The sequence below is a fragment of the Pseudorasbora parva genome, chromosome 12, assembly GCF_024679245.1.
Source record: "Pseudorasbora parva isolate DD20220531a chromosome 12, ASM2467924v1, whole genome shotgun sequence".
Lineage (NCBI taxonomy): Eukaryota > Metazoa > Chordata > Actinopteri > Cypriniformes > Gobionidae > Pseudorasbora > Pseudorasbora parva.
Window position 1 is genome coordinate 38,429,374 of NC_090183.1, and position 27,955 is coordinate 38,457,328.

Genomic DNA, 27,955 nt, shown 5'->3' on the forward strand with positions numbered 1-27,955 from the left:
CATAAAAGCGGTCTTGTTAGATTCGGGACATCATGCCGAGTTGATAAATATCCAATTATCCCGTATTACCCATTTTGGGCGTCGGCCATTTTGAATTTTGTCTAAAAATGCTGTATTTTACGAATTCATTAGCATATCGTTACGCAACTTGTTATGTGTCTTCTGCACCATGCCCTGAAGGTGCTCAAAAAGTTTCGGGGCAGTGCCACCTTGTGGTCAAAATGTATAACAAAATTTACACAAAGGCTAATAACTTTTGAATAAATTAACCTATTATGATGAAACTGGTCATAATACATTCCTTGGCTACTGCTGAGAACATAGATATCAATTTTGCCATATTTGGTAAAACGTCCTTTCCTCCATCTTGTTATTAGTTAAAAACCTACTTTTTCAAACTCCTCCTAGGCCGTTTGTCCGATTTTCACCAAAATTGACTCGTATCATCTTCAGCCCATCCCGACACAAAGTTATTGATTTCACATTAATAGATTAAATAGTTTTTGTTTAACACAGCGACGAAGCTGAGGCATGATGCCAAAATGACTCTTAAGGGTGTATCTCTGCAATGTTTTGACATATTGACAGCAAACTGTGCATGTGTCATTATCTCACCCTGACCACACCACATTCATTTGGTCACAGCGCCACCTATAGGTAAAAAGTGATACATTATTAATTTTTAACTTTATGTATAATTGTATATCTTTTTTGCCTCAGCTTATTTTAATAGGTCTTTAATGGTTCATTTTTGCAGCTGGTCACTCCCAGCCATGCTGGCATGTCCCATTTTCTTCTTTGCGCTGAGGCATGATGCCAAAATGAATCTTAAGGTTGTATCTCTGCAATGTTTTGACATATTGACACCAAACTGTGCATTTTTGCAGCTGGTCACTCCCAGCCATGTTGGCATGTCTTATTTTCTTCTTTGCGCTTGGCCCCGGAATTGCTGCTTGCAGCTATATTTATTAGGGGCCAAGCACCGAAGGTGCGGAGGCACCTATTGAAATCGTTAGTGTTCCTATTATTAGGGGCCAAGCACCGAAGGTGCGGAGGCACCTATTGAAATCGTTAGTGTTCCTATTATTAGGGGCCAAGCACCGAAGGTGCGGAGGCACCTATTGAAATCGTTAGTGTTCCTATTATTATTCTGCTTCTTCTTCTTCTTCTTCTTCCGCCATAGGAGTCTCTGGCAGCCCATAGAACCGTATGGTAAAAAGTTGTGAAATTTGGCACACTCATTATTATTCTGCTTCTTCTTCTTCCGCCATAGGAGTCTCTGGCAGCCCATAGAACCGTATGGTAAAAAGTTGTGAAATTTGGCACACTCATAGAGGCCAGTCTGAGCTGTCACTATAGCAAATTTGGTGCCTCTAACTCAATCCCTCTAGCGCCACCACCTGTCCAAAGTTTCACTCATATTTATGCTTATAACTTTTGACCCCTAAGGGCTAGAAACAAAATTCTTTTTTCATCGGATTCCTTGGCTCAAGCCGATTCGATTTCACCCTATGATGTCATTTTCCGGTATGCAAATTTTCCCGCCATTTTGAATTTTCTGAAAAACCTACTTTTTCAAACTCCTCCTAGGCCGTTGCTCCGATTTTCACGAAAATTGAAACAGATCATCTTCAGAGCATGTTGACAAAAAGTTATGGAATTCAAGTTGATTCGTCCAATCGTTTTCAATAAACGCACAAACAAATTTTACGTGGAGGTTGCAAAAACACACTAAAGGCTATATCTCCGCAACGCTTTATCGTATTCAAACCAACCTTGGTACATGTCATCACAAGCATGACTTGAAGCAACATGCAGCGTTTCGGCGCAGCGCCACCTACCTGTCCGGAGATACGAAAAATGCCTATTTTGGCTTATAACTTCTGAACCGTTTATCCAAAAATCATAAAATTGGTCTCATTAGATTCAGGGCGTCATGCCGAGTCGACTGATATCCAATTTTACCATGTCGGCCATTTTGGATGTCGGCCATTTTGAATTATGTGCAAAAATGCTGTATTTTATGAACGCATGAACAGATTGTTATGAAACTTGGTATGGGTCATCACCACGATGCCCTGAAGTAGCCTGAGAAGTTTCGAAACAGCGCCACCTAGTGGAGAATTTTTTTTTTCAAACGCTTATAACTTTGGGTGTGGTTGACATATTTTGATGGGAGTGTGTTTTTTGGTCTCCTGAATCCTTGCCGACTCCAACGATACCAGACTTGCCAGGTTTCGGCATATGGTTTGCGCAGAGTTGTAATTTAGTGCTTAAAAAACATTTGCTGATATCTTCGAAACCGCTAGTCCGATCGAGACGAAACCAGCCTCAGAAGTTCGGAAACATAGGTCGATAGCTATACGCTAATGCCCAAATCTCAAAATATTGATAGTAAGGGGTAGTAAAATCCAATCAAAGTCAGGTGTCAGTCATTTTTTACGTGTTTTTTCATATAAATGTCTATAACTCCAAAACAAAATGAAATATTTTCACCAAACTTGACACACATATGTATGGGCTCACTACGAGGACACATAAAAAAATTGGTGGGATTGTGCCTCTTGGTGGCGCTATAATAAAACAAAACATGAAATTCCCATTGACTTCAATGCAGTATTATGGTTTAAAATGCTAATGCTATAATTTACGAATGCATTAGCGTATCGTTACAAAACTCGGTATGTGTCTTCCGCTCTATGTCCCGAAGGTACTCAAAATGTTTTGGGGCAGCGCCACCTTGTGGTCAAAAGTTGTAATAAAATGTACAGAAATGCGAATAACTTTTTATTAAATTAGCCTATTGTAATGAAACTGGTCATAATACATTCATTGGCTCATGCCGAGAACATGGATACCAATTTTGCCATATTTTGCAAACATATCTGTCCTCCATCTTGTTATTTGTTAAAAACCTACTTTTTCAAACTCATCCTAGACCGTTTGTCCGATTTTCACCAAAATTGAACCGTATCGTCTTCAGACCATGCCGACAAATAGTTATGGATTTCGTGTTGATAGACAAAACAGTTTTCATATACCACTGCAACAGAGTTGAGCCATGATGCAAAAATTACTCTTGAGGCTGTATCTCTGCAATGCTTTGACATATTGACACCAAACTTTGCATGTGTCATTGTCACCTCAATCTGACTACACCACATCAGTTTCGTAACAGTGCCACCTATTGGTCAAAAGTGATAAACCATTAAATCATTATTATTGACTGTATTTAAAATTTGACTGCTATTTTGCCTAAAATCAACTTAATAGGTCCTTAATGGCTCATTGTTGCAGTTGGTTTGAGACTTCCAGCCATGCTGGCATGTCTTGTCTTCTTCTTTGCGCTTGATGACTGTATTTAAAATTGTACTGCTATTTTGCCAAAAATCGACCTAATAGGTCTTTAATGGCTCATTGTTGCAGTTGGTTTGACACTTCCAGCCATGCTGGCATGTCTTGTCTTCTTATTTGCGCTTGGCCCCGATAATTGCTGCTTGCAGCTATATTTAGGGGCCAAGCACCGAAGGTGCGGAGGCACCTATTGAAATCGTTAGTGTTCCTATTATTATTATTCTGCTTCTTCTTCTTCTTCTTCTTTTTCCGCCATAGGAGTCTCTGGCAGCCCATAGAACCGTATGGTAAAAAGTTGTGAAATTTGGCACACTCATAGAGGCCAGTCTGAGCTGTCACTATAGCAAATTTGGTGCCTCTAACTCAATCTCTCTAGCGCCACCACCTGTCCAAAGTTTCACTCATATTTATGCTTATAACTTTTGACCCCTAAGGGCTAGAAACAAAATTCTTTTTTCATCGGATTCCTTGGCTCAAGCCGATTCGATTTCACCCTATGATGTCATTTTCCGGTATGCAAATTTTCCCGCCATTTTGAATTTTCTGAAAAACCTACTTTTTCGAACTCCTCCTAGGCCGTTGCTCCGATTTTCATGAAAATTGAAACAGATCATCTTCATAGCATGCTGACAAAAAGTTATGGAATTTAAGTTGATTCGTCCAATCGTTTTCAATAAACGCACAAACAAATTTTACGTAGAGGTTGCAAAAACACACTAAAGGCTATATCTCCGCAACGCTTTATCGTATTCAAACCAAACTTGGTACATGTCATCACAAGCATGACCTGAAGCAACATGCAGCGTTTCGGCGCAGCGCCACCTACTGGTCCGGAGATACGAAAAATGCATATTTTGGCTTATAACTTCTGAACCGTTTATCCAAAAATCATAAAATTGGTCTCATTAGATTCAGGGCGTCATGCCGAGTCGACTGATATCCAATTTTACCATGTCGGCCATTTTGGATGTCGGCCATTTTGAATTATGTGCAAAAATGCTGTATTTTATGAACGCATGAACGGATTGTTACGAAACTTGGTATGGGTCATCACCACGATGCCCTGAAGTAGCCTGAGAAGTTTCGAAACAGCGCCACCTAGTGGATAATTCTTTTTTTTCAAACGCTTATAACTTTGGGTGTGAGTGAAAAATTTTGATGGGAGTAGCTTTTTTGGGCTCCTGAATCCTTGCCGAGTCCAACGATACAAGACATGCCCAGTTTCGGCATATGGTTTGCGCAGCGTTGTAATTTAGCGCTTAAAAAACATTTGCTGATATCTTCAAAACCGCTAGTCCGATCGAGACGAAACCAGCCTCAGAAGTTCGGAAACATAGGTCGATAGCTATACGCTAATGCCCAAATGTCAAAATATTGATAGTAAGGGGTAGTAAAATCCAATCAAAGTCAGGTGTCAGTCATTTTTTACGTGTTTTTTCATATAAATGTCTATAACTCCAAAACAAAATGAAATATTTTCACCAAACTTGACACACATATGTATGGGCTCACTACGAGGACACATAAAAAAATTGGTGGGATTGTGCCTCTTGGTGGCGCTATAATAAAACAAAACATGAAATTCCCATTGACTTCAATGCAGTATTACGGTTTAAAATGCTAATGCTATAATTTAAGAATGCACTAGTGTATCATTACAAAACTCGGTATGTGTCTTCCGCTCTATGTCCCGAAGATATTCAAAAAGTTTCGGGGCAGCGCCACCTTGTGGTCAAAAGTTGTAATAAAATGTACAGAAATGCTAATAACTTTTGATTAAATTAACCCATTGTAATGAGACTGGTCATAATACATTCATTGGCTCATGCCGAGAAGATAGATACCAATTTTGCCATATTTTGCAAACATATCTGTGCTCCATCTTGTTATTTGTTAAAAATCTACTTTTTCAAACTCATCCTAGACCGTTTGTCCGATTTTCACCAAAATTGATCCGTATCGTCTTCAGACCATGCTGACAAATAGTTATGGATTTCAGATTGATAGACAAAACAGTTTTCATATACCACTGCAACAGAGTTGAGCCATGATGCAAAAATGACTCTTGAGGCTGTATCTCTGCAATGCTTTGACATATTGACACCAAACTTTGCATGTGTCATTGTCATCTCAATCTGACTAAACCACATCAGTTTTGTAACAGTGACACCTATTGGTCGAAAGTGATAAACCATTAAACCATTATTATTGACTGTATTTAAAATTTGACTGCTATTTTGCCTAAAATCAACTTAATAGGTCCTTAATGGCTCATTGTTGCAGTTGGCTTGAGACTTCCAGCCATGCTGGCATGTCTTGTCTTCTTCTTTGCGCTTGGCCCCGATAATGGCTGCTTGCAGCTATATTTATTATTATTATTATTATTATTATTATTCTTCTTCCGCTCTTGAGTCTATGGCAGCCCATAGAACCGTATGGTAAAAAGTTGTGAAATTTGGCACACAGATAGAGGACAGTCCCATCTGTCACTATAGCAAATTTTGAGTCTCCAATTCGATCCTTCTAGCGCCACCGCCTGTCCAAAGTTGCACTTATGTTTATGCTAATAACTTTTGAACCATAAGGGCTAGAAACAAAATTCTTTTTTCCCTTGATTCCTTGGCTCAAGCCGATTCGATTGCACCCTATGACGTCATTTTCCGTCATGAAAATTTTCCCGCCATTTTGAATTTTCCAAAAAAGCTACTTTTTCGAACTCCTCCTAGGCCGTTGCTCTGATTTTCACGAAAATTGAACCAGATCATCTTCAGACCATGCCAACAAAAAGTTATTAAAGGCAAGTTGATTAGTCGAATCGTTTTTGATAAATGCGCAAACAAATTTTACGTAGCAGTTGCAAAAATACTCTTAAGGCTGTATCTCTGCAATGCTTTATCGTATTCAACCCAAACTTGGTACATGTCATCACGAGCATGACTTGAAGTGATCTACAGCGTTTCGGTGCAGTGCCACCTACTGGTCCGGAGATACAAAAAATGGCTATTTTGGCTTATAACTTCTGATGGGTTTTTCCAAAAATCATAAAAGTGGTCTTGTTAGATTCGGGACATCATGCCGAGTCGATAGATATCCAACTATCCCGTATCACCCATTTTGGGCGTCGGCCATTTTTAATTTTGTCTAAAAATGCTGTATTTTACGAATGCATTAGCATATCGTTACGCAACTTGTTATGTGTCTTCTGCACCATGCCCTGAAGGTGCTCAAAAAGTTTCGGGGCAGTGCCACCTTGTGGTCAAAATATATAACAAAATTTACACAAAGGTTAATAACTTTTGAATAAATTAACCTATTATGATGAAACTGGTCATAATACATTCCTTGGCTACTGCTGAGAACATAGATATCAATTTTGCCATATTTGGTAAAACGTCCTCTCCTCCATCTTGTTATTAGTTAAAAACCTACTTTTTCAAACTCCTCCTAGGCCGTTTGTCCGATTTTCACCAAAATTGACTCGTATCATCTTCAGCCCATCCCGACACAAAGTTATTGATTTCACATCAATAGATTAAATAGTTTTTGTTTAACACAGCGACGAAGCTGAGGCATGATGCCAAAATGACTCTTAAGGTTGTATCTCTGCAATGTTTTGACATATTGACAGCAAACTGTGCATGTGTCATTGTCACCTCACCCTGACCACACCACATTCATTTGGTCACAGCGCCACCTATAGGTAAAAAGTGATACATTATTAATTTTTAACTTTATGTATAATTGTATATCTTTTTTGCCTCAGCTTATGTTAATAGGTCTTTAATAGTTCATTTTTGCAGCTGGTCACTCCCAGCCATGCTGGCATGTCTCATTTTCTTCTTTGCGCTGAGGCACGATGCCAAAATGACTCTTAAGGTTGTATCTCTGCAATGTTTTGACATATTGACAGCAAACTGTGCATGTGTCATTGTCACCTCACCCTGACCACACCACATTCATTTGGTCACAGCGCCACCTGTAGGTAAAAAGTGATACATTATTAATTTTTTACTTTATGTATAATTGTATATCTTTTTTGCCTCAGCTTATGTTAATAGGTCTTTAATGGTTCATTTTTGCAGCTGTTCACTCCTAGCCATGTTGGCATGTCTTATTTTCTTCTTTGCGCTTGGCCCCGGAATTGCTGCTTGCAGCTATATTTTGTTGTTGTTGTTGCACAGATTCTAAATCCTGCCTACAAGCACTTGATTCTTTGAAAACGGAACATCCTTATCTTAAAAGAAACAAGATTTTAATATTGGTTTTTTTTGTTGGATACCAGGCAATATGGTATTGACTGGTAATGAGCAATTAGCTAAAGCAGGAAAGGAAGCATTTCAGTTGGAAATGACAGAATGTAATTACCAGTATCTGACATTAAACCCATATTGAACCTGCACATTTAAAATAAATGACAAATGGAATTGAATGAATACGTAAATAACAAATTATATGAGGTGAGTCCAGTTTTAAATCAAGGAGATATTTATTATTATTTTGAAAATAGATATGGCCAGGTTGTCTTTACGAGATGCCGAACTGGACATTCAAGACTCACTCGTTCATATTTAAGAGAAGGGAAGAGAAGCTGGTTAGAGATTTGTGTTAGAATTTCATGTAAAACATGTGTAAAACATATTTGAATAGAATTTCCTTTTTTTAAATAATACTAGAAAACGTCTTTATTCAGAGAACACACTCTGGAAGTTTTTAAAAAGGTTTCTCCTGGAGTCATTTTAGAATTTCTGTCAAATATTCAATTGAAAGATTCTATGTAATTGTTGGTATTATTGTTGTTGTTGTTATTGGTATATATGCCTGATTTTGCACACTGATTGTTTTTCAGACAAAATTGTTAAATTATTGTAAAAAAATTACTGAAGTGATACTGTGGATTGAATATAGCCATTGCTGCTGATATGGCATTAAATACAAATAAATAAATAAATAGCTTAAAGGGCTGTAAATATTTGCTCTGAGAACAAATCCGTTTGATTACTGTTTTTTTTTAAATTATTTCTTTATTAAATAATGTCGTACATCCTGAAATTTAATGTTTGGCCATTTCAGTTTATCATTAATTATTTTGGTACAATTCATATTTTTCCAGTGCTTTGCTAAATAAATTTGCTAAAAAACTTTGCTACTATATTTATTGCTTATATTTGGGGTTCTGAACCTTTTTCAAACGTTCAATAACAAAGCTCTTTCTCATGTGATATTAATAATGGTAATTCTAATCATAATGATTGTCTTTTTAGATCCTTAATTAGTTATTTAAACCGACCTTTGACAGAACACTGACTTCCAATTGTATTGTACTTGTGGCTTTGTGGTAACCCTCAGACAATGTCAGGCTAACCCTGACAGTCAGTCTGGTGAGGAGGGTAAAGTGAGAAACCTCATTAATCTATTGATCTCTTTATTATGCTGTTGTGGGTAACACATTATTTGGTTTCTGGTAGAGTGGTCTTTCTCCACAGTCCTAATGATTTACAATGTTTCTTACAACAGAGAGACTGTTATTGGAAAAAAATGTTACATTGTTTTTTACACTTAGACAGCTGATGCTTTTTGAAAGGTGCCCTCTGGCCATGAGCTGATCTTGATCTATTCTTGCACCGTATTGCTAAAGATAAAGGAACTTTAAGGAAGATAAAGGCTTTGAAGAGAGATAGAGAAGGAATGCAATGTCATGCTTGCTATTCTAAAATGTCCTCTTTTTCTGCAGCCTTTTCAGCAGTAGTTATTTGTCTATCAGCAGGATATTATAAACCAGTGGTTCTTAAATAATTTGGTATGACTCAAAAATTGAAGGTCTTTTCTGATGGGATCACGGACAGCTGGAAAAAAATGTGCTAGAATAATGAGAATAATAAAATGCAACCAAGTAGATTTTCCAGATCGAAACACAGGTGAAGAATCAGAAACAAGGAGAGGCTACTCACTGCAGAGCCATTACCTCCAGCCTGGAGCTCCAGCTACTGTGGGCATGATGGGTGGAGCTGTGTCTCCTAACCACACCCTAACCCTACCCATAACCCTGTGTCTCCACCCATTGAACAGGTTAAGCTCCACCCTTGAGCTCCAGATGCTCTGCAGCAAGCACTACTTAGAAACGAGCAATCTCATATAAGCAGATGCATCTGAAAAATAATGCTGTCAACAATAAACAAAATCAAAATGGCTAACGGTTTTTAACTGAAATGTCGACCCAGGACGAGCTAACATTAAACAACTGTGAAGCTTTGGGGCTGTTGATGGACTCCATCTTCTCCATCTGTGATTTGATCATAGTTCTAAATCCCATCTGAATGTAGTCTTTGTCAAAAATGATTTTCATACATCTTTTTTCTCACTGACTTAACCGACTTTGTTTACGAAGATACTTGACAAGACAGGCGCTGTCAGACGCGTGGGCATGATGTGTGTGAGACGTGAGAGTACTAAACTGAGAGACACTTTCTCGTCCATGTTTGAATATTTAAATTGGCATGGTTCACAAATGCACAATCAACTATCATCAACTACCGTGAGGATGCAAAACTGGCCCTAATGGGCAAGTGACAGTTTCATCAGCTGGCCCGAGTGTGTTTCACTCTGGCCCCGGGCCATCGACAGTCCCTATTGTCGAGCCCTGCTGCTCCTTTACAATAGTAGTTGGAAAAAAAATGCTGCAGTCAACCAATCAAAATGCCACGTGAACTCAACCAATCAGCATGTTCCGAGCCCAAGTCCCACCCCAATAGTTCCTGAAGTTTGAAAAAGTACTGCCTTATGAGCAGGGATGATAGATTTTTTACCCAGAACTTCATTTAGACCCTGGTCCCAGCGTACACAATGTACCACCCCAAAGTCCCTAGTTTCTGAGGACAGTTGCTGTGGTGGAAATGCGGCTATTGTTTACATACACAAAAAAGTCGTATGGGTTGTCACTTGCAAAATTGCATGGAAAAAGGGGTCATATATCCTCCTAAGGTGGTTTCTTCTTTATCTAGACATAATAAATGCAAAGAATCTCACCCAACTAGCTACATATGTTACTGTTATGTGCAAAAAATCATAAACACATAAACTGACACAGGTTTATGCTAAAGCTGATAGTGGGGGAATTGATCCTTAAGACAATGAAAACATGCCATGTCCTAGTTAGTTAGACCAAGGTATAACAATATGGGTATAGATCTCTTCGGGACTTCTAAATTACATTCTATGAATCAAAATTCTTACAAAAGATACAAAATGTTGCTCTTTTGAAGGATTGGTATATTGGTTTCTTCACACTCTGACACCTGTAGGCAATAGATGTGCAGTTTACCGAAGCCTGACAGTCATGACATTGACTGATGCTTTCCATTTCTTCTCACAGTTCAGTGTGTGGCCTCAGACGGTGTCCTCCAGGTTTCAATACAACATATATCCAATCACCTTCTCTGTGGGGAATGCAGATGAATGGAAGAAACTCTTCAAGCCATGTGCTGCCCAGAGGCTGTTTCTTCCTGTAGGTCCCTGCTGCTTAATACTTTTTCTTCAATTGTTTGTGTTTTCCATCTCACCACACTGACTGTAACCAAGTGTTTCTTGTGATATCAGGTAATCCTGAAGGACGTGGACTCGCTGTTGTATGTGGACACAGATGTTCTGTTTCTCCGCCCTATGGATGACATCTGGAAGTTTCTGAAGGCTTTCAACAGCACTCAGCTAGCTGCCATGGCCCCAGAGCACGAGATCCCAAAGATCGGCTGGTATAGCCGCTTCGCAAGGCACCCTTTTTATGGAGTCACAGGGGTCAATTCAGGAGTCATGCTAATGAACCTCACACGGATTCGTAGCACTCTGTTCAGGGTAAGGAACAATACAGTTGACTTGTATTTTGATGGTTACTTAGTAGCTCTGGTTATGGTGAAATTTCAGTGGTCCAAAATCCTTTTTTAAACTTTAAATACTAGAAATAATAAAGTCTTCTAAACATATTTTATATTAGAGATTTGTATTTTATTTTGTCAGCAACAGCCAATATTGTATAGGCTATTTTCTACACTGGTTTTGAGGCTCTCTTCTGAACGCTCGGTTTGGAGGTGCTGCACTGGAGACTTAGAAGTAAACGCCCACGGCTAGGATTGGATAAGATTTGCATATTTAATGAGCTTCAGCTCCCCTGTCAGTTTAGTTTACATGAGGGAGGGATTGATTTGAAAGTGGCAATCGGAATGATTCTCTCGATCGCAGGGCCTGTAAACATGATCAAACAACACAATTATTTATTTCTTATCCACACGTGATTGATTGGAATATTATTTTTGTATTACTTGGCCCGGCCGATCGGTGGATATAAGAGCGAACACCCTTCAAATATCAAGTCAAGAGAGTGAACAGCGCAGAAAAAGAAATATTATTTCACTATTTGAGATTCACCGGCCTGCCGACAAGCTTCTGTTTTGGTAGCCCGCCTTGAAAACACATAGCCCCGGGAGACGTTGGGCTTTGCAGGTCCTGGCCCATACATATCCAAGTCTGACTCCGAATCGCAATGAACTAACAAATAAAGTATTCTCCAGCCTGTGACAGCGTGCTAAGGTATGTTCTGTTAGACACGTACAAATTATCAAATGATCTGTAACAATGCAAAACTATTACATATAAAACACATGTTTTACTCACATAAGTGTGTTGCACCATTCCTGTTGGATCCAATATAGAAGGCACAGCATTGTGTTTTAATCTCAATATGTCTGCAAATCCAGTACGAGACTAAGGCTACAATGTCTTCACCACGTTAGCTGGAACTTTACTAATATTAGGATCTGAAGGAAGCTTTTGCAGCGGCTGTGATCTTCCACAACCAGGTATAGCGCAATATCTTGCTATTTTCTTAAGCATGTTTATTGCTGCTGGCTAGCGTGATCCGATCAGCTCCATGAGTTGGTGGGCAGGGCTACCGGGCTAACTGGAACAAATGTTATATATTTTGTTGACTTGTGTACTTTACATTATCTCAGATGTTTCCAAGAATGTCCGTGCGTCACTTATCAATGACACCATGACTGTGTTACCCTCAGTTTACATTTTTATTTTGTAGAAACCATGGAAACACCAAAGACGCTTGAAAACACGGAAGCGCTCGCTTGCGGCATGATATAAAAGCTCAGCGAAATCAAGGCATCATCAAGCTACGCCTTTGTTTTAAATAAGCGACCTCTAGCAGCGAAAAATTACATATTGTTACAAAAAAATATATGTATATATACATTTATTTATTTATTTAGCTTAGTTATAACTAGGTATTGCCAGCATTTTTCTTTTATAGTTTATTCCTCTTGGTAATGGGTTGAGGCTATGACGTTCGCATGCCTTCTGAGGTTTCTTTTCACATTTAAACCCTTTTAACCTCAGGCTGTTTTTAGTAGGCAGTGATGGAAGTCTACTGATTGCCAGAGAGAGAGAGAGCGAAAGAGTGAGATAGAGAGAGAAGTCTGGATTAGCATGTCTCTGTAACTCAGCTAGAACTGTAATTTCCAACCCAAGCACATTTTCAAGGCTGTCTGGGGGGGACAAAAAGAAAATTTCTTCTGAAAAAAACCCCCCTCAATTTCCATATCAACAGCTGTCTGAAAAGTGGCTGCCAGATTCACTGTTGAAGAAAATAACCTGCCACTATTGATTTTACAGAACAGCATGATCGCCAGCGGTCTGTCATGGGAAAATCTGTTACACCCTCTCTATCAGAAATACAAGAACCACATCACATGGGGAGACCAAGACCTCCTCAACATCATCTTCCACTACAATCCAGGTACATGTTTGTTTGCTAAAAGATATGCTTGATTATTATGAGTATGATTAGACAACACCAACAAAAAAGAGATGTTTTTGGACATGTTCCATGGTGCTTTTAAAATAAAGTTTAAGTATGTTGTAAATACTATGGCATATATCAAAATACCTTGTTTTTTGGATATGTGCCATAGTATTCTTTGAAGCTCTTGAATTATCTTGTAAAATACGGAGGTATATCAAAAAATATTTTTTTTTGGCATGTACTACACAAATAGTATGTTTTGAAGACCCATTTATTCAAAGTCAAGTACTGTTGTTGATTTTACATCTTTAAAGTACCTTGGAGTATCTTGTAAAAGCCATGGTATATTCTTTATACCACAGTCTGTTTGAATACTCGATTCTGATTGGCTGGAAAGTGTGCAATAAAACCATTTAATGCACAGATAGTTCCAAGTCAGTTTAATCACAGATCTATATTAATGCACTGTTTTCATTGAAGCACACACACACACGTCACACAGATACAAATCTCTCTCTCTCTCTCTCTCTCTCTCTCTCTCTCTCGCTCTCTCTCTCTCTCTCTCTCTCTCTCTCTCACTCTCTCACTAAAATTAATTAAAAACAAAGCTATAAATCTACTTTATCTCTGTGTCTGATTCCAAGTGCACACAATGTTAGATCTAGCAAGTCGTATTTGACTAAAATAACCGTAAATTTTACCTTTCCGGTCAAATATTTTGCTGCAATAATCAATAACCGCTTTAAGTTGTCAATTCTTGCAAATGACCATGGGATAATCCACAGCTAGCTGTGCATTAAATTATTTGAATGCACTTCTTTGCCTCAAATTTCATGCATTAAAATTGTTTAATGCACAGCTAGCCGTGGCTTATCCCTTACTTGGTATATCATGGTATATCAAAATACTTTGGTTTTACCATGTTTTTAGGCATTTAAGATAATACTATGATATTTTTCAAAAGCTGGTACATACTATGGTAAATGTCAAAATGCCTCCATATTACCATGTTTTGGAAAATATAATGAGTATAATAAGTATCATTATATTAGCATATGCGATACAATCGCTGTATCATTAGACTGGCACAGTAAAAATAAAAAATAAAATAAAATATTCAGATGCATAATTTTAAACCTGCATACACTTGCATGTCCTTTCTGTATTTGTGTTGCTTTGTACTCTAGTGTGTTACAGCTCTAGTTTAATTGTTTTGCTGGAGGGTTAAATCCAAATTGAAAGATGAATGTGAAGCATTGTGGCTTTGTATCACGAACATGCCAACTAAACTTTCCAAGTCCAATCGTTATTTTTAGTGCAGAGCTTAAAGCGACATCTTTCCATTTGTACCCAGAACAAAAAAAACAGTTCATCTCTCCCTCTCTTTCCTCACCTTCCTGAATGTTATCGTTTTATCTGTTTTTTTTATAGAGATAAGAACCTTTGTGTAGATAAACACTTATCTTGACTGGAACAGATATTGACAGGTGATGTTATTAAAGTCCCTAAATTGGTGTGACATTTGGCAAGGGTAGTGCTTGTTTGACAACTGTAATGGAACTGATCCAAGAGACTAGCGCAACTACACACACCAACAAATAGAAGGAAAATTAAGATTTTCAGCTCAAGTGCTGCACTTATTTTGCAGTTTTCGATAAAACATTGAATATTTTTCTTTGTGTTTACAGAGTGTCTGTACATATTTCCATGCCAGTGGAACTACAGACCAGATCACTGCATGTATGGAAGCAACTGCAAAGCTGCGGAAGAGGAGGGAGTGTCTATTCTTCATGGTAACCGTGGAGTGTACCATGACGACAAGCAGCCCGCATTCAGAGTGGTGTATGATGCCATACGTGAGGTGGGCTGGCACTGTCTTTTCAGGAGACAGTTATATGATAGAACTAATAGAATGGCTGTCAGATTGATCATAATTATATATGTACAGTACACCACTATTCAAACATTTGGCTCACTTGGATTTTGTAAATGTTTTTGAAAAGAAACTCTTTTGTCACCCAGGCTGCATAAAAAATACAATAAAACCGTATATTGCTAATTATTATTATAATTTCAAATAACTTATCATTTCAAATTCATTCCTTAGATGGCAAGGATGAATTTTCACTAGCCATTACTCCAGTGATCCTTCATTTGTTATGCAAAATATTTTTGTGTTTTTTTAATTTTTTTAACTGGATTCTTTGATTTTCAAGTTAAAAAGAACATTATTTATTTTAAATAGAAATCAATTGTATTTGTAACATAAATGTCTTGACCAGTGTTGGGGGTAGCGCATTACCAGTAACTTGAGTTACGTAATAAGATTACTTTTTCAAGTAACTAGCATTACTTTTCAAATGTACAACAAAATATCTGAGTTACTTTTTCATAAAAGTAACGCAAGTTACTTTTTCACATTTATGGGACTGACAGCTCTCCTGTCTCCATGTCGAGAAATCAAGAGTAAGTGTGAATAGGTTATTGTAGTTCTAGACTAAATTTGAGCATTTATTCATCTCCCTTGCGTTAAGATTCAGTATTCCTCAAAAAGATTAAAATCAGTCATATGCAAAATCAGACTATGCAAACCTCCAATAATTAAATGTTAAACAAAACAAATATTTTTATGCATTCCATCTACCTTTATTGACCAATTTGCTGCTGACCTTTAGTTAAACCAAGAGCAAAAAATACAAAAAATTTTTTTTTATTATTGGTAAAACTTTTTTCTCCTATATATATATATATATATATATATATATATATATATATATATATATATATATATATATATATATATATATATATATATATATACATATACATACATTTGTATGCATATATTTAAGAAAAACTACATTTCACATTTTTCAAAATCAAATGTTTATATTTATATGTGAATAACAAATATTTAAAAATTATATATATATATATATATATATATATATATATATATATATATATATATATATATATATATATATATATATATATATATATATATATATATATATATCAGAACCAGTAGTGAAGAATGAAGCCACGCTCCCTCTTTCCCCATCACATACATACAGTTATACTGTTTTTGAAGTCTGTCCATGCCATTACTGCAAGGTGGATGATTCTGATTGGCTCAGAGTAAATTAACACACATTGTCAATAAACCAGATTCATGTGTCCCTAGATCACTTTTTGATGCTTTAACCACGGAATTAGGCACATTGTGACCTTCCAGGTCTGGAGCCAGCTTGTCCAGAACAACAAGTCCACCCATCTCTTAGGATGCCTATAATCCCCTTTTAATACTGATCTGCAACACAGAATATTGTGCACATTCACAGCTGCACAGTCTCTCCAAGGTTGAAGTTGATTAAGCTCCAGTTCTAACTAGAATGCTCCCCAAAACATACTGATAACACATGCTTGCTCTCAGTGAAGGTACAGACTGTAGCACAGCACAGGCAATATTCACGTTAACTCTTTAGTGTTTCAGTAAAAGGAAATATAAAAGACATGTAAAAGACCATATAAAATAAAAGACAAATCCATTTTTCATATCTGGTAGCTGGGCTAAATGAGCACGCATTGTTAAGGCACTGCTGGCATGTTTGGCCCTCCAAAATTCAAACACTTAAAAAAATGTTGCAATCAAGTGTTTAGTGACATATCACATCCCTAGGTCAGACCCACATCACCACTGAGAGACCAAATACAAACTTTAGAAAACAAATATATGAAGAAACAAACAATTAGTGGTTCTATTGATTAAGTAAAATCATAACTGGAATGATTCATTAGAAATCATCATAGTAATAAAAGAGGATAAATATTGATTATGGCTTTGATTATGAATTTAATTCAGATATATACTGTATATTGAAGCAGCAGTAGATTTCAGAATCCAACATTTCAATATATAGATATATATGCGTGTGTGTGTGCGACACACACACACCTTTGTTTTTGTGAAATATGGGGACATTCCATATGCGTAATGTTTTTTATACTGTACAAACCATATTTTCTATCCCCTTACACAGCCCCTATCCTTAAATCTACCCATCACAGGAAACATTCTGCATTTTTACTTTCTAAAACAAACTCATCTTGTATGATTTATAAGCATTTTAAAAAAGTGAGGACATGGTCAATGTCCTTATATTTCACCCTCTCCTTGTAATACCTGTCATATCCATGAAATTATACACATTTGTGCCCTAATATGTCACAAAAACATGCCCGCACACACACACACAGATATATGTGTGTGTGTGTGTGTGTGTGTGTACTCAAATAAACATAAAAAATTATACACAGTACACATACATATATTATGTAAACACAAACTTTTATTTTGGATGTGATTAATCGATTTAAATAGACAAATCAAATCAAATTATGTAAGCTTAAGAAATATAATTCATTTGGCTTTGCTTGCTCAGGCCACGTTCTAATTTTTCAGTGCTAACAAATCAAATCCTGGGGGTGTTGAATCATGAGATTAAATTGAAGTGTTGCATTGTGCATTCAGAGTACAGTCTCCTTGAATCTCTCCTTGAAGGCTAATAGCAGGAAAACGTCTCTTCAAGAGGAAGCCTTTTGGCTGGTTGAGTCACATGGCCCCTCTGCTGTTCAGAATTCAGATATGAAATATGGACATAATTAATTTTGCCTCTACAGTTATACCAAAGCAGTTGCTCAACCACTTATGCATTTCATCTTCTCTTTCAGTATCCCTTTGAGGAGAACATGTTCCAGTCTTTGTTTTACCCTCTTCAGACTAAGTTCCTAGACACAGTTAACACCCTTTGTGGAAGAATACCACAAGTGTTCCTCAAACAGATCGAGAAGACCATGAGGGCTGTTTATGAGAAAAAAGTGGTGCGCCATGTCCGACTGGCACACCAGAAATGATCCTCAGCAGCATTTCAGCTTCAAATGGAAGGGTCTCTGCCTGCTGCCTGGATCAGATCTGTTTTTGTTTTATTTCATTGAAGATGAGCAATGCCAGAGGCAAGCTACATTTGGTCCATTAGGCCCAGTATGAGCTTCATGAGCCAGCGGAGTTGGAGATTTAAGCGGGAACAAGCAGCAGTTTTGGTCTGCTGGATGGAAAGAGAGAAGTAACCAAATGCATTGAGTGCCTCCAACTGCGGGTAACCAACCATCTGAATGTGAATGTGAGAGACTCGTTGGCAAGCTTTTTTCAGCAAATCCAAAAATATGGATTCAGAGCTGTTTATTTACAACTGTGTTGTACCATTTTTCAGCATTTAGTTTAAATCTAGTATTACACCATTTGTGTCTCAGAACACTTTATCTAATTCTTGTTCTTAAGTGGCTGCACCGATTTGTTTGTGCATTCTTCTGCTTAATAGCATGAGATAACGCCTTGTTTTCAAATCACGAAAAATGAATGTAGCACGCAGAAACAACCAAAGAGGATTAGCCTGTCAGCCTTTAGAACTCAGTAAGATGTACATTCAGTTTAAGCGCAGCCTTAATGGTGGATGTTCACACTGTTTACATTGAAGATGACTTGTTAGTGAGATTAGAAAGGACTAGGAGTCTGATGTTGTAATGTTTTCTATGGGGTATCTCACAAGGCCTTTTTGTGAGAATTCCAATTAATTCCAATGTCCTTTATTTTGATATGAATCTGATGTTGAATATGTGGCAGAATGTCCTTTTAGGATAATCTACCAGTTTATGAGAGCTTAGCTGTCTAAGTGTTAAAATATTTTTAGCAATATTCAGTCTGGTCAATTTCAGCATTTTATTGTTTTATGATGTTTTGTTAAGAGTTTGAACTTCTGTCATGGTGGGATTAAATTAATGTAATATAAAATAAATGTGCAGATTAGAAAGGTTTGTACATCATGACAGTATTTTATATATAAAAAAACACTATGACAAAACAATAAAATAATACACAGATGTACAGTTTGCAGATAATTGCACTTTTGTTCTTTTTAAACAAATACTGAGTTTAGAGAAAGTAACATGAAATATAAGTTAAAATGGCAACAAGATTAGATTAATGAAACAAACTCTGGACCAGTATGATCAGTTTACCCATTTCCTCTTTCTTTCTTTCTTTCTTTCTTTCTTTCTTTCTTTCTTTCTTTCTTTCTTTCTTTCTTTCTTTCTTTCTTTCTTTCTTTCTTTCTTTCTTTCTTTCTTTCTTTCTTTCTTTCTAAAATAATTGTACGTGTGTAATTGCAGCCTTTTAATTTGTTGACTGTGTGTGAAAGTGCAAACATTATAAAGGGGGAGAGTGTGTTGTAAGTGTTTTGTGTGTTCTGATATGTTCATTTAGCACAATGTGCTTAATTATATGCGTGACCAGTTTCCAGCCTCCTGTCACTGGTCTGGGATCAGTGATGAGATTTATTTAACTGGAAACTCAGGGGACTATACATCTCATGTTATCTCTGTGTCAAGAGACGCACCAGCTATGTTCATTGTATCAAGTGTGCTTTTCTGTCTTTCTGAATGTCTTCTATTGTTGTATTATTGTCTTTTATACAGAAGTGTGTATGTCAGAAATGTAATGAATAAATATGCATTTAATTTTGATTTGGCTTTGTATTACGTGACTGTACTGAAATTACGTTTTTTGATAAGAATTAAGGAATTTATACACAATTCTATTGGTCAGAAAATATGTGAAGACTTAATTACTTTCATTAACAATATTTATGTATGCAACATTGTCATGCATTATAATTAGATGGTGTGGTATCTCGATGGGCTATAATGTTACGGTAGTAAAAATACATTTTACAATTTTAAAAGTACATTTAAATTCCAGAGCGAAATCATAATTGTGATACTTGTTTAAAATAAATAGGGAGATGACCGTTCATTTATAAATAGGCTAATTTTCCAGTCAGACTGCACAAGATTAAGGCCGTGTTCAAAACCTTCACAGCATTTATGCACAGACAAACGCTTTGCTCAGAACGCGCCTATTGTGCTTCAAAATGTCCACGTAGACAGCTCACAACAAGGATGTGAGGCACATCTACAAAAACATTGCATCGGTACCGATTACAATCAATGTCCCAAAAATGATGTCTAGGACTTGGTAGGCAGCTGACTGGATTTTGAGACGCAGACATACTATTGCGCAACAGTCAGGGCTCCTGAAGAGCGGCCGGCAGTGACGTCGCGGTCGCCGCCATATTTGTTTCCCCTGTCCTCTTCTTCACTGAGCTCAACAGCAGCCATCAGCTCTCGATTTTCAGCTGAAGACAGGGACACCAACACAAACATGGAGATAGACACTCTTCTGGAAGCTCTTAAAGGTACCCGGTTGTGTGTTTTGAGGTGGTCTGCGTGAGTTTAGAGAGGGGTTATATGTGCTTAGGAGCTTGTAATGTGAGTTAGCTCATGTTAGCATGGCCTGTGGCTAAATGGCTTTTACTGTTTTTCGAGGTCTGTTGTGTGTTAAGAGCAGATGAACAGGTTTCATCCTCCTGTTTTATGACTTCTGTCATTTTTGCCGGGATAGTAAACTAATACGTTTATAAAATATACTATTTTTATTGAGAAGTAATTGAGTTAGTGGTTTAGGATGATATAGAGCTGATTCAACTATATTTTCCTCACCGGGTTAACTCTAAACTAGTGAGTTTAATAATAAAGTCTGCTTTTCTTTTAAATTAGTCTTTATAACGTTTTTTTTTTTTTGCATTTACATCCTAAAGGAAGGTGTATTCTCAGCTCTACTCTTATAGCGTAAATAACGTTAATCATTCATTTCTTTTTATGTGTGTGTGTGTTTATATTTACACTAACTATATATATATATATATATATATATATATATATATATATATATATATATATATATATATATATATATATATATAGTTATGGTGATTTTAAATAGATTTATTTATTTCAGATTGATTGAACCTGTTTTAGCTCTTATGTGGGTGTGTTATGAAAAGGATTTAATATTTTCTCATATTTGTCATCAAAGTTTAGGGCTGGGCTGGTTATAAGTGGTCTAATTTGAAGTAACTGTTAGCCATGAATAACATAACCATGAAATATCACTCGGAACTTTAAAATGTCCTAATAACAAGACTGTTAAGATACATTTTCTCATAATTTTCATAAAATCATGCATGTTATTACAAGAATAATTGTGCTCTGATAGGTGTAGAAAAGAAAATGCTGTCTGAATTTTGAACTTGCAGATTACCTAAAACTAGAACATTACAAACTATTATATTAGATATAAAAATTATAACGTACCTTTTTCCATGTATGCGGATTTAGGGTCAGAATGGACTAGCTAGATTTAGAATGGAAAAAAAAAAAAAAAAAATTGTAAGCTGTTATTAGATTTTGCAGTTAAATGCACTCCAGAACTAAGATGTTCTAAATGATTGTGTCATATTAACTTGAATTTGACAATACATTCTTATTATTGTGTTTTCTGCAGATTTTGACAAGAGGGTGAAGAAAGAAGCATCTCCAGAGTTGGACCAGTTTTTGTGCCATATTGCGAAGACCGGGGAAACCCTGTAAGTACCTCCAGATATACGTGGGTGGGTGATCTAAGAGGGGCACAGAAACCCTTGCTGTAAACCTCTGTTTCAGTGGTTTGTTTAAAATCATCAATGCTTTGCTCGGTAGTACCACAAGGTTTTTTTTTTTTTTTTTAACACCACATCACTTTTGGATTTGTTCCAAAACACACTGAACTTTGTCCTTATCGACGAGATCTGCTTTAGACAACCTGCCCTCATTTTCCCTTCACATGAAGTAATTGTGAGAATACATAGTCAGATGCATATCGAGAGTTCAAATTGTATCTAGGTCTCTGAAATACCTTCTTATTGTTGTTGTTGTTGCATTGAAGTCTGTGTTTAAATATTTTTGCGTAATGACCCACTGAATTGTGGGCCCTTAAAAAAAAGTTAAAAAAAGTATCCTACATGGTATGTCTCTTTTATCAAGCATTTTTTTAAACACAAAGCAATTTTATGCTTTTTCTTTTGATTTGTGGCTGTGTAATGAAGAGAATCAAGACTGGTAGACCTTGTTCCTTACAAGTAGTTGTCTGTGTGATTAATACTCCATATTGTCACCTCTCCAGGGTGTCCTGGTCTCAGTTTAAAAGCTACTTCATATTCAAACTGGAGAAAGTAATGGAGGATTTTCGAGCGTCGGCCCCAGAGCAGCGAGGGCCTGCCAACCCTAATGTGGAGTCGATTCCCTTTGAAGAAATGAAGGAGAGAATACTTAAGATTGTTGATGGATACAACGGGTTAGTAACACTTAATTAATTGCATTGTGTGGTGCTATCACTATTGTCCTTTTAGGAAGGCACTGGGGATTGTCTTTGTAAAAGGTGTAAGCTGTTTTGCATAAAGAGCAAGCCTTTTTCTTTACCCCAGAGCAAGTGTGCCATCTTCTGGCTGTTGAATATAACCATGCTAGCGTAAATCCTTGTTATATGCGTGTCAGGAAAGAGTAGAGGACATTGTGGAGATTGTTGTGGGGATTGCACCAGCTAATTCAAATATTATTCAAATATTTTCTCTATCCAGGATCCCATTTACTATCCAGCGCTTGTGTGAGCTGCTTACTGAACCTAAGAGGAACTACACAGGAACAGAGAAGTTTCTCAGAGGGGTAGAGAAGGTCAGTGCATGATCCGTGATGCATTATTCAGGTTAAAAAATAACAAGGCTAATAAATGGATGCTGTTTAGTAGGGATGCCACAATTCTCAATATAATATTGAACCATTCGGTACAACATTCACAGTTCAACACGCGCTTGTGAATTTTTTTTCTGGTTTTGCATTTAATTAACTATTTCTATATCTCTCAGTTTTAAATATTTCTCAGGTTATTTCGGCTCTGTTTGAGTGGGTCTGTGAGTCTACACTATAGTTATTCACAATCACGAAAGTTCATTATTTGCATGCGTTACAAAAGCCTTGCCAGTTAAACATTTAATTCACGTGCTTATGCACTGTTTTACATACGCTGAGCGTGAGCACTAAAAGCCTGTCAAACGCGTGATTACTAAAGTAGTCTTATTGCGCTTATACCGTCAAATATACACAAGGTTAACATATATAAACCTAGTCGGTTATGTCTAAAGTGAAATTAAAATCATGTGTCTGTATATGAGATACAAGCAGGTCTTAGCAGCGCAGCCTTAGTGAACACTTGTCCTTAAAGGGACACTTCACCTGTAAAATTATGTTAATAGAACAACAAAACAATTGGAACAATTCACTTAATTAAATTTCATACTTAAATGATACTGTACATCTCTGAGCTGCCACTGTAACTCTTTATGTATATTTATTTTATATTATACAGTACTCTAGTAATGTGTACAAGGGTTAAAGTTTTAAGTTTAAGTAAGGTTTTTCAAGTCTTTTAAGTAAAATAAAGAAATTGCAATAAAAACATTTTCTTTCTATTCCTGTCGCCTAAGAATAGAATAACAAAAAAACAAACCGAACTGCAAACCGTGGTTAAAAACCCAGGTATGTATTGAACCGTGGACTAACTGTATTGTTGCATCCCTACTGTTTAGATGCACTTGCTACGAAATACTTTGAGACATCTTCTTCATCATGTTGTTATAGGGTTGACAGTGCATTCCCAGTGTGTTCTCTTTGTATTTGCATTTTTACTGTAGTTTTGCTACGTTCCATCTGAAGTCAGATGTGGGATATTATTACGTGCTATCTCTGACTTCCATAAAGGTACTCTGTTGATTTTATGGTCCCTTGCGTTTGGTTTGCAGGTGTGCGATTTTATCGATATAGAAATGTGTTTCTTAAATGGGTTTTATTATTATGTGATGAAGGAACTTTGTGTTTTATGTGCTTAAATACAAGCAGAAAGTTTCATTTTGCTGCACTTTTATTTTTCACCCAAGTAGGAGGTTGTAAATGTAGAATTGATGTTGCTTATGTTATGTGATATTGATTGTTTTCTCTCTTTGTCAGAATGTGATGGTGGTCAGTTGCATTTATCCTACATCTGAGTAAGTATTTACAGTTCAATATTAAAATCATAAAGCTGCTACATCTTAATTTGATCATCTGGATATCTTTAATTACTGTAGATGAATGAAAAGCTATTTTTGGCCTTTGTAGGAAAAATGGTTGCAGTGGTGTCAACAGAATGAATGGAGTCATGTTGTCAGGGAACACATCTGCCTTTACAGAGAGGTGAGGAAAATGTACGGAGCTTAGGACTAGTCGCTTAAAAAATGGGTTTGACTTGATTTCTCTCTATATTACAGGAAAGTAAATGGTCCAGGAACACCTAGACCGTTAAACAGACAGAAACACTCAATGTCCAGTTCGCTGGCCACAAACGGCCTTCCGGACAGTACAGAAAACAAAGAGACAAACACACCACAAGGACTCAGCAAAACGGCCTGGTAGTCTTAAGTTTACCATCATATCTCATCTTTCATGATTTTGTTTGTGTAAAATGTTGATGGTTACATCACTTATCTCTTGCATGATGATTAATGAAACTGCTTGAACTATCCTCCTATATAACATATCCTCATATATCTGTGTTCCAGTGATGCGTCTTTATCGGGCATCGGTGGGCCTCTCAGCAGCTCTGTAAAAAACAAACACTTAGATGATGAGGAAGATGAAGGAATGGAGGAGGAGGAACATGAAGTAAAGAGACTCAAATTCAACCAGGATGGCAATGAAGATGATGAGGATGAAGATGATGTAGACGAGCAGGTTGTCGAGACACCCAGATTTACGCCGACCAAAAGCTCCTCAGACAAGTCAGAGGATGCCGAATCGCCGTCATCAATGTTGCAGGAGGGGAGTGAAGAAGAGGAGGAAAGGAAACCTCATGGTTCAGTTGAAGGCTCTGAGGACCAAGGTAGGGTAACCTGTTTCTACACTTTTAGGGTGTTTGCACACTAGACAGTGCTCTAATGTATTCTATTCTTTACAAACGCAGAGCCTTCCAGCACACAGCCTGAGTGTTCCGCTGCAGATTCCAGAGAGGCTTTTACTGAGCGAGAGGTTCCCTGTGGTTCAGATGACTCCTCAGAAGAGCCTAGTGATATGGACCAATCAGAGCAGAGAGCCCCAGCGGGTGTGGCCTCTAGCCCTGAGGTGAGAGAAGGAGAGGAGCCAAGCGAGCAGGTCAGCAGCAGTAGCACTGATGAAACTGCCTCTGGACCCACATCCAGCAGCAGTAGTGTAGAGTCACCCACAGAGGGCGACTCTGGGTCAGGGGCCCAGGACTCTGAGAGTGCGGAGGAGGAGCCTATGGAGCAGGACTAAAAGCCTGCAGACTACTGCTCTAAACAATAACTGCGTCCTTTTGTGGAGATTACGATGGCACACATTTGAGTGGCCTTCCACAAAAGCCATCAGAAGCAACACCCAATCTACCACCATGCGCCTTTTGGTCAAGAGTACCTAACTTCTCCAACCTTCCCAAACGGACACTTTATGCAGATGTACATATGATTTTATTGCTCAAGTCAAGGTTTTAAACACAAGTTTTTTTGTTTTCTACACAAGTTTCTTTCCTCAGTTTCATCCATGTCATTGGTTTCTGCTAGTCTGTCAAAGCGATTTGACTGAAGTTCTTTGGTGTCCAGTAATCACACTGTCAACTGAGAAATCACTAAACGGCTAATTAAAAGAATATTCATGACTGAATACAAGTTAAAGTCTTTTGACACAGCTTTGGGATAATTTTGGTTTCTACAGTAAATCATTCGGACTCATTTCTTCAGTAAGAAAAAGCATAAGTGTATATCGCTTGTCCATTGCCTTCTATAATAAATGCATTTCAGAGACAAAATATGAACTGTTGTTAAAGCTTAACTTGTATTTATCTTGGAATATTTCTTTTAATAGTTTAGTCTTTGTTAAAGAGAGGGTTCAATCTGTATTCAGTCTTGTTTCTAAGTTTTCGGACACATGCTAGGATGTGTCTCCTCTGCAACGGTGTATTAATATTTTAGTCACAGTGTCAAACATCAGGGCAATGGAGTTTATCATCCTGCGCTCTCTGAAGACTCATAACTGGCTGCTTCATTTTGGTTCTGTTCAAAGCAAATACAAGCCATAGCTATCTTTGTTCTGTTAAATGATTCAAACCTAGCGTAACATAATTTCTTTCTGCTCCTTTGTGTGTAACTGACAGGATGTAAAATCTCTTCTCACACGCTACCACCTTCGCTTTTGTATTATCTCTGCAGTCTGCACTGCATTGACAGTGAATGGTTTATGTCAGGTACATTTACCTCTTGATTTAAACTGATTTCATAATTCACATTAATTTATACCAGCATTTCAATCTATTTTATGAGAAGTTGTTTTCATTTTTATTGTTTTGGCAGGTGGTTATTGACTGCTCCGACTAGCTCATTTATAATGTCATTTGTGACAGTCAAACCCCAAGTTGTCCCACCAATAACAGCTGGCTGCTGTTTTGCAGCTGTGTGATTTTTGATATTTAGACTTTTTAAATTTCTGTAAAGTAGTGTTTTGTAGAGCATTGTGTGTTCACTGCCTTTTGTGCATCCATGTATAATTTTTTTTTTTTTTTGGTGTATTACTGAATGCGTGTGGTTTCAATACAGTATTCAGATGAAGCAATAAATGTTATTGTTTTAAATGTTTGGAAGACTCTTTAATTTAACAAACCTAATTATGTAAAGTATCTGAAGGTATAACAAAATGTTTGTTTGCATTAAGTTTAAGATTAGGTGGACTAATGCTATTTTCTGTTTTATTTACACTGTTAAAGAGATGGATTCTCCAACTCTTCTGAAAAAAAAAAAAAAACGTTTTCACCCGAGTCCCTCCCTCAATGTAAGTCTGTGGGCTTTTTTCCACCGGTTTTATTGATGTCAAAAGATCAGACAAGATCAGAGAACTGTCCCCAACGAACCACACTATTTGATGCATCCATGTTTACAGTTTGTCCTATGGGTGTTCTAATCTACAGCAAAGTTTAATTCTCAGTAAGCACCACAAACAAGTAGGGAGAGATGTCATTCATAGGAGGATTATTGTTACATAACTTCTCCTTATTCTTTCATCCTTTTCATAAGCCATAATCATGTTCCTCAAATTAATGCATGCTAATTCATTTTGCTGTTAATAAGCTCTTGCACAAATTTTTCTGCTTCATTTCCTAAATACAAGTTTCCTTTTCTTGTTGTCACAGTCATATGTCTCTAACAGGCCCGCTGACTCAGAACAATGCTTTTTTCAGGTTTTTTTCAAGAATGGAAACCTTACTGGCTGGAAACGTCTGTCTTATGAATGTGCTCGTATTGACTGGCTAATGTCAGGGTCGCATGAGTACGCGTTACTGAAATTTACCCAGCCCTCTCAGAGGAAATAAAAAGTGGATTGTCTAAATCCTGCCATGATGCGCAGTGAGAGGTTACGTTTAACTGTCGTCTTTGAACGCCCATCTCTTGGGAAATAACCCTGCCCGCTGTGGGAATGGAAACGAGTCTTAAGTAAATGAATTGTAATTTGATCCACGAGACCAGGAACCAAAGCTTATTAATAATGAAGTCGAGTGATATTTCTTGTGTTATGTGTAGACTACGTAAGTAGCTCAGCTAACAGATACTACTACTTCAGACTCTAATATATACCAAAAAAAAATGTTTTATGAAACTGTAGTATGGCAGTATGTCCAGGTCATCAATATATGTATATATATATATATATATATATATATATATATATATATATATATATACAGTCTTGTTCAAAATAATAGCAGTACAATGTGAC

General features: G+C 37.1%; 2 protein-coding genes across 2 annotated transcripts in view; both read left to right on the forward strand.

Moving 5' to 3' along the window:
• The window catches only part of gxylt2 (glucoside xylosyltransferase 2), a 28,893-nt gene extending 9,158 nt beyond the window's left edge, over nt 1-19,735 (forward strand). Inside the window, exons 3-7 of the mRNA XM_067460221.1 lie at nt 10,724-10,855; nt 10,948-11,199; nt 13,024-13,147; nt 14,842-15,014; nt 17,888-19,735. Of these exons, the coding sequence (XP_067316322.1) occupies nt 10,724-10,855; nt 10,948-11,199; nt 13,024-13,147; nt 14,842-15,014; nt 17,888-18,070 (864 nt within the window). The 3' untranslated portion in view covers nt 18,071-19,735. The remainder of the gene's footprint in view (nt 1-10,723; nt 10,856-10,947; nt 11,200-13,023; nt 13,148-14,841; nt 15,015-17,887) is intronic.
• A 573-nt stretch (nt 19,736-20,308) lies between these two features.
• Nucleotides 20,309-26,816, forward strand: ppp4r2b (protein phosphatase 4, regulatory subunit 2b). The gene is made up of 9 exons (XM_067460222.1): nt 20,309-20,466; nt 21,615-21,696; nt 22,272-22,442; nt 22,726-22,819; nt 24,149-24,186; nt 24,299-24,373; nt 24,448-24,588; nt 24,739-25,058; nt 25,140-26,816. Exons 1-9 carry the CDS (start codon nt 20,433-20,435, stop codon nt 25,466-25,468), a joined length of 1,284 nt encoding a protein of 427 aa, XP_067316323.1. The 5' UTR covers nt 20,309-20,432; the 3' UTR covers nt 25,469-26,816.
• The last annotated feature ends 1,139 nt before the right edge of the window (nt 26,817-27,955 follow it).